At 42.8% G+C, this 12,748-nt stretch overlaps 1 protein-coding gene across 1 annotated transcript; it reads right to left on the reverse strand.

Annotated features, from left to right (window-relative positions):
- Positions 1 to 2,315: 2,315 nt before the first annotated feature.
- On the reverse strand, positions 2,316 to 4,097 carry BHLHE23 (basic helix-loop-helix family member e23). The gene has a single exon (XM_056549314.1). The coding sequence runs from the start codon at positions 3,398 to 3,400 to the stop codon at positions 2,720 to 2,722; it is 681 nt and encodes a 226-aa protein (XP_056405289.1). The 5' UTR covers positions 3,401 to 4,097; the 3' UTR covers positions 2,316 to 2,719.
- Between the last annotated feature and the right edge of the window lie 8,651 nt (positions 4,098 to 12,748).

The following is a 12,748-nucleotide window of genomic DNA, read 5'->3' on the forward strand; positions in this document are numbered from 1 at the left end:
AGAGTTAAATAAAGGTTGTTCCTTTTGTGCGCCATAAGTCAATAATGTAAGAAAATGCAGTAGAATTACCTGCATTTCTATGAGAAGCACAGACAGCAATGTCACCATGCCAGATAATAAACTTACCTCTTCTAAATCTGTCTACATAGCCTGTGCACAGGGCATAAACATTGTATTAAAGCCCTTGTGAACCTATTGTACCCAGATGAATATGGCTGACAAACTTGGCTTTACTATATTTGGCAAACTCCCCTGCACTACTTCTGAAAACCCAATACTGCTTCATCTCTGCCATGTCTATACACAGATATTGCAAAGCTTGATCTGTGATATATATATATATATATATATATATATATATATATACATACAAAATCCTAGGAACACAGCACCAGTCAGGTCACGGATCTTTAAAAAGCTGTTAATAAAGACAACCCAGCTTTTTAAAGATCCAGGACCACCTGACTGGTGCTGTGTTCCTTGGATTTTGTGTACAATTTTCCTGGGCTGGCGGCCTGGGTAGACACAAGCACAGAGGTCGAATCTCTTATATATATATATATATATATATATATATATATATTTTTTTTTTTTTTTTTCTGTTCCACTTTACCAAATCACAATGCTATAATGAAAAGTGCCAAATGACAAAGACAGCTCTACTGCACTAAACCCCAATGAGTTTCATGGAGAGCCCTGCGTTCTGAAAACACAAGCGTGGCCCATTTTAATGTTTACTAATTATAATAACATTTTCTCGTTCTCTATTCATCTATGAACATTACAGATGTAGCAGAGATGAATTTGCCACATACGTCATACAGAAGTAACGCTTACTGCTCCAAGTAACATAAAGACACTGTTTTACAGTACAACTACAACTAAGCAGAGTCAAAGTGCTTATATATATATATATATTTCTTTTTGCTAACCCAAGAGTTATAATAATAGGATACACATACTGGTCCATTATAGGAAACTACTGATGAAATATAATAATATAGGCTGCCATAACATTGTGCCTTTAGCCACAGAGATAGCAGAGCTGGATTTGTTATGTACAGATGTATTTTTGAGCAGTTATTTCTATGGAAAACTGCAGATTGCACATAGTGATGTCAGGACACCTATCAAATGACAAACTCAGCACTGCTACATATTTATGTCTAATATAGACAGTACAATTATAAAGCTCTTCGCAGATTTAATGCTACTTATAATACCTGGTAATATAATTTTTGCCTATTAGGGTAATAATGCCTATTAGGGTACATTCACACTTGCAGTTTTAAAAACCAATGCCAGGAGTGGGTCATAAAGGGGATAGAAGGTAGAAAGGAACAATTTACAACTTTATTTAATTTAATTAATTTTTTTTTAAATCTGCATCCAAAACTGCATTCAATGTTGTAGTGTGAGAACACCCTTAGAAATAATTGCTATTTAATATGCATATTAACACTATAAATATAAATATATATATATATATATATATATATATATATATATATATATATTTATATATATATATATATATATATATATATATATATATATATATAAAACCAAAGGATAAATTGGCCAGCACTATTGATCCAAACTATTGTAAAAACCTGGCTTGCAGGGCTAAATATACAGCAACAGGAGAATACAGCAGCACACTGCTAGCACAAATATATGTCTATATCTTTGTGCTAGCAGTGTGCTGCTGTATTCTCTTGTTGCTATATATATATATATATATATATATATATATATATTCAGATATCCTGGACAGTAAGCAATCTGACTTGTTCTCAAAAAGTTACCATACAGAAGAAAATCATGAAAGTCTGCTAGTGTTCTCTGGTATCAGCCACAGGTAGTAGAATGAGTAAATATATTAGAAGAATAAGCTTTGGTCTATGTATTCCTTATCCCACCTTTTGTTAGTATCAACCTCATTATTACCCTCATCATGACAATGATCATCACCACCATCATCCTTATCATAAAGCTTACATAAACATAATGGAAGCTAATGGTCTACTGCAGTGTTTCCCAACCAGGGTGCCTCCAGCTGTTGCAAAACTACAACTCCCAGCATGCCCAGACAGCCTAATGGTCTACTGCAGTGTTTCCCAACCAGGATGCCTCCAGCTGTTGCAAAACTAAAACTCCCAGCATGCCCAGACAGCCGAAGGCTGTCTGGGCATGCTGGGAGTTTTAGTTTTGCAACAGCTGGAGGCACCCTGGTTGGGAAACACTGCTCTACTGAAACACCCCTCAATGCAATAAGCCATAGAAGAAAGCAAAACTCCAAACTTTTTCTTTCATTGACATCCGATTTATTACCGATTCGTTGCCCCAATCGTATAAGAAAATGTCGCTTGATGTTAACCCGAGTAAATGATTCCACACCTACAATGTATGAACATCTCTGCACATGGATTGTGGTCCTGATGATGATGATGATGATCATGATGATGATGACCCCCCATCCCCCCAACCCCAAATCTCCATCCAGTCACAGCTTAGTGTAGGGCAGTATTTCCCAACCAGTGTGCCTCCAGCTGTTGCAAAACTACGACTCCAGGCATGCTGGTAGTTGTAGTTTTGCAACTGCTGCAGGCACACTGGTTGGGAAAACCCTGGTGTAGGGAGAAATATTACCGAGAGTCCTGAGAAGATGATGGGACAATGATGGGGGTTGGAGTAGTCCTAGGCATGAGAAGGTCCATCAAGGTTTGTCTGTGCAGTGTTTGCACAGGTTGGAGGTGCCAGCAGGGAAGGCTGAGCATTTGTCGGGGGTGCTGGGCACATTGGTTCCAGGGTAGGGGTACACTGAAGATTGTCCAAAGGGAGGCAAGGAAGTGGTGAGGTTACTGCTGAGAGTCTGTCCTTGGTTCAGATAGGCCACCAGCCTCCTCATCTCCTCCAGGGCTTGGGCCTGCATGAGGATGTAGTTCTTGGCAAGGAGCAGGGTGGCAATTTTGGACAGTTTTCTGACTGAAGGGCTGTGGGCATAAGGGATAACCGACCTGAGTCCATCCAGGGCATCATTGAGGTCGTGCATCCTCCTCCTCTCCCTGGCATTGATGCTCAGTCTCAGGGAGCGCTGTTCCTTGGGTTTCTTGGCGGTAAGTTTGCCCTCGTTGTCATAGGTTGGGCTGCTCTTTGTGGGGTCGAAGCTGTCGTCGTCGTCGCCGGTCTGGTCATCGCTGCTGTCCCCAGACCGGTCCCTGGAGCCGGCGGTGAAGTCTAACACGGGAGGTCCTCCTGCGTAATTGCGCGCGGATTCAGCACCACGGAGAGCTCCATAGAAGCTCTGCCCATAGGACTGTGCCAGGGACATGTAGGCATCAGCCGGGACAGATTTGAGATCAGCCATCCCCTGTGCAGCTCCCTCCCCGACACTCATAAATACATGGAGCAGAAGTGTGTGGGGCAGCGCTGGGCAGTAATCTTGCTCTGTGCCAACAAACCCTTCTCTGCCCACTATCAGTCAGTGCTCTGCTCACTGCCAGTCTCACCTTCAACTGCTCTGCCCACTGCCGGCGTCACAATGCACAGTTCTGCCCACTGTCTTGTCCACTGCCAGCTTCACCCTCATCTGCTGTAGCTAGTGCCAGCTTCACCAGTCACCATGTATTGCTCTGCCCACCACCAGTACTTTCTGTGCACAGCCTCTTCACTATGGCAGTCTGTCGTCTTCTAACACTTCAGCAGAATGTCTTCCATGGACAGCAGCTGTGCAGTGCCAACCTCACCGGGTACAGCAGCTGTGCAGTGCCAACCTCACCGGGTACAGCAGCTGTGCAGTGCCAACCTCACCGGGTACAGCAGCTGTGCAGTGCCAACCTCACCGGGTACAGCAGCTGTGCAGTGCCAACCTCACCAGGTACAGCAGCTGTGCAGTGCCTACCTCACCGGGTACAGCAGCTGTGCAGTGCCTACCTCACCGGGTACAGCAGCTGTGCAGTGCCAACCTCACCAGGTACAGCAGCTGTGCAGTGCCAACCTCACCGGGTACAGCTGGTGCCAGTCAGCCCTCACAGCTGTGCTTTTCTTGGCAGTCTCATGGTATGGCTATATCCTGGTCTGCTGCTAGTCCTGGAGCTGGCGCTTGGAGGACTATATCATGCCTGTAGAGGAAGGTGGGAGCTCCAGTACTGCTTATATTAGAATGAACTGTCCTCAGGGACTCTGAAGACCCGGCCAATCACTACATTGGTGTCTGGTTAACCATTGCTGGGAAGGGGGACCCACAGTCACTAGTCCCTGTACAGCACCATCATTGATACAGTACATCCTGACTACATTGATACAGTACATAATGACTACATAGTCAGTTGGATAAAAGGGGCACATACATATGAAATCAGTAGCTAATAAAAACATACACATATCTAGGTGTATAACAAGGTCTACAATACTATTCAATGGATCCTCTGTCTTTGTTGGCTCTGGTAATGACTGCCAGGCTTGATCTGATACTGGAAAACTGGTCCATATCAGTCTACTGTCATCTACAGGGCAAAAAGTGTACTGCATGGAGAGTGTATACAACTGCTCTCATCATCCACTGGGTTGTGGAACTACAAGTGCCAGCATTTCTTTAGCGTTTTCCACTTTACTAGTTTGCTCTGGTCCAGGTTACTTACCTCTCGGGCAACGATTATTAAAGGGGTATTCCAGGAAAAAACTTTTTTTTATATAAATCAACAGGCTCCAGAAAGTTAAACAGATTTGTAAATTACTTCTATTAAAAAATCTTAATCTTTTTAGTACTTATGAGCTTCTGAAGTTAAGGTTGTTCTTTTCTGTCTAAGTGCTCTCTGATGACATGTGTCTCAGGAACCGCCCAGTTTAGAAGAGGTTTGCTATGGGGATTTGCTTCTAAACTGGGCAGTTCCCGAGACACATGTCATCAGAGAGCACTTAGACAGAAAAGAACAACCTAAACTTCAGAAGTTCATAAGTACTGAAAGGATTAAGATTTTTTTTTAATAGAAGTAATTTACAAATCTGTTTAACTTTCTAGAGCCAGTTGATATATAAAAAAAAAGTTTTTTCCTGGATAACCCCTTTAAGCCCCCACAAGCAGCAGCTTAACAACTACTATGTCTAGAAACGAGTTGTGACAAATGGGAATTGTTGCTTTGCATTTACACCGATTCTTTAGTGAACTTTATCTCTGGTCTATTCCATTCATTTGCATGACAAGTGCGCCATCTAGTGGTGCTTTGTGAAAACAGCAGCCATTTTTGCAGTCTATTGCAGTGTTTTAAAAAAAAAAAAAAAGTGTATTCTCCAGCTGTTGCAAAACTACAACTCCCAACATGCCTGGACAGCCAATGGCTGTCCAGGCATGCTGGGAGTTGTAGTTTTGCAACAGCTGGAGATTAACTGTTTGGAAAACACTGGTCTAAGGCTTATAATAGCACAGAAACATTATGATGGTGGACCTGTTTTTCGAAGTTCTCATTGGAGGTAAGGGACATAAAGTATGGATTATAAGCAAAAGGGGAGACAGGGGTTAATTCTAAACTTAACATTGTATGTTGAAACTATTATATGTTGCGGCCATTGTAAGTTGAGGGATCACTGTATATTCATGTACTACAGTGCACCTCTCTATAGCACCAAATGGCTAATAGCAATAGACTGCATACACTTGCACAACCAGTTAAAAGAAAACGTCTCAAATGTGCTTATTTAAAGGCAAAACCTATAGTCCTGGTATATGTGAACACATGGGGGCAGATTTGTCAACGCTTGGGTAATAGAGAATTGTAGTAGTTGTTCACAGCAACTAGAGATGAGCGAATTTACAGTAAATTCGATTCGTCACAAACTTCTCGGCTCGGCAGTTGATAACTTATCCTGCATAAATGAGTTCAGCTTTCAGGTGCTCCGGTGGGCTGGAAAAGGTGGATACAGTCCTAGGAAAGAGTCTCCTAGGACTGTATCCACCTTTTCCAGCCCACCGGAGCACCGGAAAGCTGAACTAATTTATGCAGGATAAAGTCAGCAACTGCCGAGCCGAGAAGTTCGTGACGAATCGAATTTGCAGTAAATTCGCTCATCTCTAACAGCAACCAGTCAGATTGCAGCTCTTGTGTCTGGTCCAGAATGAAACCAGTGACCTTGTTAACCCCTTAAGGACTCAGCCCATTTTGGCCTTAAGGACTCAGACAATTTAATTTTTACGTTTTCATTTTTTCCTCCTCGCCTTCTAAAAATCATAACTCTTTTATATTTTCATCCACAGACTAGTATGAGGGCTTGTTTTTTGCGCGACCAGTTGTCCTTTGTAATGACATCACTCATTATATCATAAAATGTATGACGCAACCAAAAAACACTATTTTTGTGGGGAAGTTAAAAAGAAAAACAAAATTTTGCTAATTTTGGAAGGTTTTGTTTTCACGCCGTACAATTTATGGTAAAAATGACGTGTGTTCTTTATTCTGAGGGTCAATACGATTAAAATGATACCCATTATTATATACTTTTATATTATTGTTGTGCTTAAAGAAATCACAAACTTTTTAACCAAATTAGTACGTTTATAATCCCTTTATTTTGATGACCTCTAACTTTTTTATTTTTCCGTATAAGTTGCGGTATGAGGGCTCATTTTTTGCGCCATGATCTGTACTTTTTTTGATACCACATTTGCATGTAAAAAACTTTTAATACATTTTTTATAATTTTTTTTTAAATAAAATGTATAAAAAAAGTAGCAATTTTGGACTTTTTTTTTTTCGTTCACGCCGTTCACCGTACGGGATAATTAACATTTTATTTTAATAGTTCAGACATTTGTGCCCGCGGCGATACCAAATATGTCTATAACATTTATTTTTTACGCTTTTTGGGGGTAAAATAGGAAAAAACGGACGTTTTACTTTTTTATTGGGGGAGGGGATTTTTCACTTTTTTTTTACTTTTACTTTTACATTTTTTTACATTTTTTTTTTTACACTTGAATAGTCCCCATAGGTGACTATTCATAGCAATACCATTATTGCTAATACTGATCTGTTCTATGTATAGGACATAGAACAGATCAGTATTATCGGTCATCTTCTGCTCTGGTCTGCTCGATCTCAGACCAGAGCAGGAGACGCCGGGAGCCGGACGGAGGAAGGAGAGGGGACCTCCGTGCGGCGTTATGAATGATCGGATCCCCGCAGCAGCGCTGCGGGCGATCCGATCATTCATTCAAATCGCGCACTGCCGCAGATGCCGGGATCTGTATTGATCCCGGCACCTGAGGGGTTAATGGCGGACGCCCACGAGATCGCGGGCGTCTGCCATTGCCGGCGGGTCCCTGGCTGCGATCAGCAGCCGGGATCAGCCGCGCATGACACGGGCATCGCTCCGATGCCCGCGGTTATGCACAGGACGTTAATGTACGTCCTGGTGCGTTAAGTACCACCGCACCAGGACGTACATTTACGTCCTGCGTTCTTAAGGGGTTAAGGACCTTCTCCACCTGGAGCAGGACCTTTAATAAAGAAGGTCCCCATGACCCACCCCTTAGTCTATGTGTATTTGATATCTCATCATCTTTTCATATTGATGTGTTGTTAGACGGAAAAATGGGCAAGAATAAGGAACTGAGTGACTGTGACAAGGACCATATTGTGATGTCTAGGACCAGGTCAGGCTATCTTCAGAACAGTCATCCTTTTTGGGTGGTTAGTACCTACCAAAAGTGCTCCAAGGAAAGAAAACCGGTGATCGGGTCCTAGATGCCCAAGGCTCATTGAAGTGTGTGTTAAGATCAATCTCACAAAAGAGCTGCTGTTAAAGGGGTACTCCGGTGGAAAACAATTTTCTATTCAGATCAGCTGTTACCAGAAAGTTAAACAGATTTGTAAATTACTTCTATTTAAAAATCTTAATCCTTCCAGTACTTATCAGCTGCTGTATGCTCTAGAGGAAGTTCTTTTCTTTTTGAATTTCTTCTCTGTCTGACCACAGTTCTCTCTGCTGACACCTCTGTCCATGTCAGGAACTGTCCAGAGCAGGATAGGTTTGATATGGGGATTTGCTCCTGCTCTGGACAGTTTCCGATATGGACAGAGGTGTCAGTAGAGAGCACTGTGGTCAGACTAAAAAGAAATTCAAAAAGAAAAGAATTTCCTCTGTAGTATACAGCAGCTGTAAGGATTAAGATTTTTTAATAGTAAATTGCGAGATTTATAAAAGTAATTTATAAATCTCGTAAATTTTCTGGCAACAGTTGATTTAAAAGAAAGAAAAAAAAAGCCTCTAAATTTCCCAGATCTCAATCTGATTGAGCATCTGTGGAATGTGGTGGAAGCCCTATCGATGGCGGCTGCACCTCAAAACTTTGCATGGCCGTCTGTCCCCCTAATATTTCTCCCATCCAAGTTCCATTATTGCAGCTTTTAAATGGCTTTTAAACGGTCATAAATGAATCCATTTGATGTCAATGGGATTTATTTACAATCCTTCGTCAGCCGTTTGCACCCGTCTGCTCTCGTTTCCATTTTTTTGGCAGGACAACAGACATTACATGCAGTATTTTTTCTCCTGTCATAAATAACGGAATAGAAACAAATATTATAAATTTAACATTGAAGTCTATGGGTAACACATTGAAAATGGATGAGCCTTTAATGCCTCCGTTTGCACCCGTTTTTTCCAATCCCTTTTTGATCCGTTATTACTTCTGAGCATGCTCAGAAGAGGTGTGGGGAACCAGGAAGTAACCAGACAATAATAAAAACAGAAAGTAAACGGATTAAAAACTGATACAACAGGATGACATTAAAGGGGTACTCCGGTGCTTAGACATCCTATCCCCTATCCAAAGGATAGGGGATAAGATGCCTGATCGCGGGGGGTCCCGCTGCTGGGGACCCCCTGATCTTGCACGCCGCACCCTGTTTATAATCAGTCCCTGGAGCGTGTTCGCTACGGGTCTGATTACTGTCGATCACGGGCCGGAGCGTTGTGACGTCAAGGCTCCGCCCTGTGACGTCACGTTCCGCCCCCCTCAATGCAAGCCTATGGGAGGGGGCGTGACAGCTGTCACGCCCCCTCCCATAGGCTTGCATTGAGGGGTGGAGCGTGACGTCACACGGGGGCGGAGGCGTGACGTCACACGCCACCGGCCCTGTGGTCGCTAGTAATCAGATCCGGAGTGAACACGCTCAGGGGACTGATTATAAACAGGGTGCGGCGTGCAAGATCTCGGGGGTCCCCAGCAGTGGGACCCCCACGATCAGGCATCTGATCCCCTATCCTTTGGATAGGGGATAAGATGTCTAAGCACCGGAGTACCCCTTTAAGTGGCATCCTGTTGTATCAGTTTGCACCCATTTGTTAGTATGGTCTGTTGGAAAGTGGAAAGTAGCGGGATGGGAGACAATGGCCGTATGAACCTAGCCTTACAGGATCGGCTGCTGAGGTCTTGATGGCAGGTACACAGGACACATCACAGGTGTCTAGTGGAGTCCAGGCCTCAATGACAGGCTTGTACTGTGCAGACATCCTTGTTCACACTACTGTCAGTCCTGTCTGTGTTAAGCTTGCAATGCTGGTGAATGTCAGAACATTGTGTAATGCAGCCACATTGCACACAAGGTCCTGGCATTGTAGCTAACACTGTCCATCAGCGAGTGAGTGTTGGCATCACTTTTTACTTCCATTGCCCTGATGCCTTCTGTTTACTGCCAAGACTTTGGTCGTCCTCTCTTGTAAGCAGCTGCTCCTGAGGGACACCCATAAATTGGTTAGTGAGCACTGACTCTCAATGTCTCCAGTGAGTGAATTACTTTATGGGGCTGAAATAACTTATTAATCATCAATTAAACTGTATGTTTCCTTAAAGACTACTTGCATGAACGCTGCTTTCAACTGTAAGCTTGTCCTAAGAATGCGCTTACCGTGAAAAGCAGCACTCAACTACTAGACCGGAGGCACCCCTATGTCTTCAGCCTCTAGACGCCTTTGGCATCTTATTGAGCCGTACATACTTAGGATGACGTTAGTTATCCTATGCATGTGCGTCCCAAAGGTAAAGACGCTCCAAGACCTCTAGTGGCTGCAGGAATGAAACTGCCTATGGCCATAAATAGAAGAGATGCTAGAGACAGCAGGGCAGCCGGGAGTCGAGGTGAGTATGTTTTTATTTTATTGTTTTCATATTGGTGATGAGCAAAACACCTACTAGGGGCTTTTATGCAGGGGAAAATGACCTACTGAGTGCCTATACAGGGGATACTACTACCTACTGGGGGCCTATATACAGGATAATCTACCTACTCAGGCCCTATCTACTGGGGAATTCAAGAAACAATACATTTTCTTTTTATCATTTATTGTGAAAGCACATCTAAGTGTACAAAACAGGTGTTGATACACACTCTACACAGACATTAATTAGCGACAATATAAATAAATATTACAGTGTAAATGGTAGAACATCACCTATTGATATACAGAGCTCTGAGGTATGGGTTGGTAATAGTAAGGGGACCCTCCTCTGGCCCTTACTAAAAATAGAGCCTGCCTAATACCAGCAGGTCCCTGTCCTTGTGACAGGAGCCCTCGCCAGACCCTCCTGTGTGTCCCTGGTGCTGGGGGAGGATTGTCAATACTCCAAACCTATTAAACACGTTCACAGTTGGACCATTGGCATTGGTGTAACCCAACAAGTGGTTGATGTCTACAGAGTACGGTATTCCACACAATATGATACTTTTGACAGACAAGATTGTTCAAACACGTTAGCAATAGTATATTGTAGATTTCATCTACTAATATGCAAGAGTATCCTAAATAACAATAATATAGTTATCCAACGCGTTTTGCTGTGTATGAACAGTTGGCTCATCAGGGATAGTTAGGAAACACTCAATGGGTATAGTAGCCCATACATAAGGATGCAATGTAAAGCTTTGGTTGTGTGGATGATGCAATAGGACCTGAGGACCCAATATAAAAGGATATCTCTGGTGCTTGGAAGATGAGGTATAGTCTGGTTGTAGAAGACCTCAGTATTTTGTAGCTAGGCAAATGAACAGATGTATGACATAGTCGCCAGGTTGTTAGAGAGTTATGCCAGATACATGAGAGTTATGCCAGATACATGAGGTATACTGATGATAACTTGGTCTTCACACAGATAGTGATGTTTTGCTTGCACCAGGTGATAAACCTGCTGGGACACAGGAACTGGTGTAGGGATGAATCCTGTAGTTTTGTGATTAAAGATATTCACACAACCAAAGCTTTACATTGCATCCTTATGTATGGGCTACTATACCCATTGAGTGTTTCCTAACTATCCCTGATGAGCCAACTGTTAATACACAGCAAAACGCGTTGGATAACTATATTATTGTTATTTGGGATACTCTTGCATATTAGTAGATGAAATCTACAATATACTGTTGCTAACGTGTTTGAACAATCTTGTCTGTCAAAAGTATCATATTGTGTGGAATACCGTACTCTGTAGACATCAACCACTTGTTGGGTTACACCAATGCCAATGGTCCAACTGTGAACGTGTTTAATAGGTTTGGAGTATTGACAAACCTCCCCTAGCACCAGGGACACACAGGAGGGTCTGGTGAGGGCTCCTGTCACAAGGACAGGGACCTGCTGGTATTAGGCAGGCTCTATTTTTAGTAAGGGCCAGAGGAGGGTCCCCTTACTATTACCAACCCATACCTCAGAGCTCGGTATATCAATAGGTGATGTTCTACCATTTACAATGTAATATTTATTTATATTGTCGGTAATTAATGTCTATGTAGAGTGTGTATCAACACCTGTTTTGTACACTTAGATGTGCTTTCACAATAAAAAGAAAATGTGTTGTTTCTTGAATTCTAAGATAAAATTCTACATATTTTCTACTATACCTGGATTAGTAACATCCTTAACAAGTTACACCTATGCCTAGTCTATCTACTGGGAGAAACTACATACTGGGGGCCTTTCTACAGGAGTAAACTACCTATTGGGGGCTTATTTAAAGGGAAAACTGAAACTGAGCCCTTATACCGCAACTGAGTAGCTCTGTGTTGTCCCAGGATCATGCAATCCTTATGTCCCCTTTCCTCAGAGAAGATGTGGTGCCACGGGTGGTGTTAGGAGTACCTTTTCACTTTGTGATGCCAGGGCACTGTTAGGCTATACACGGTCCGAGGTTGGAGACAGTTTCTCCTGGGCCAGACACGGGGAGTAAAGGAACATACTGACATCAGGTTACGGATAACTGTCTTTACTGAGCAGGGGGCCGATGTTAATACACACAGACAGTATGGTGCAGAGGGGAGAGGATGCAGTTTAACCCCTTGGGAGCCCTATTGCCTTGCAGGGACTTATGGTGCTTTCACCCAATAGATTGATACTGACTTGAGATAGGACTGAAGATTAATCCAGGTAGCTAGGGTTCTGTCAAGGTCCTGTAGATTTTGATCTGAGGCTTCCCTTGGAGCTTCTCCACATACAGCTCACACCTTTACCACAGCTCTAGGCTGAACTGGACTTGGGGCAATTCCTCCCTGTACTACACTATATGGCCAAGAATTTAGGGATTCCCATTGGGCATACAGGGTCACATGGGCTTGCACTGCTCCACTCTTAAAGGTAATAAATATATATAAATAACAGACGTAGAAATGCCATTTAACGTAATACTTAGGAAAATATATTAACCATTTGATAAAGTGCTTCAACATAATAATAGGGATGACCAGTCCTTTAGTGGGCA

Source organism: Hyla sarda, chromosome 12 (assembly GCF_029499605.1).
Source record: "Hyla sarda isolate aHylSar1 chromosome 12, aHylSar1.hap1, whole genome shotgun sequence".
Taxonomy (NCBI): domain Eukaryota; kingdom Metazoa; phylum Chordata; class Amphibia; order Anura; family Hylidae; genus Hyla; species Hyla sarda.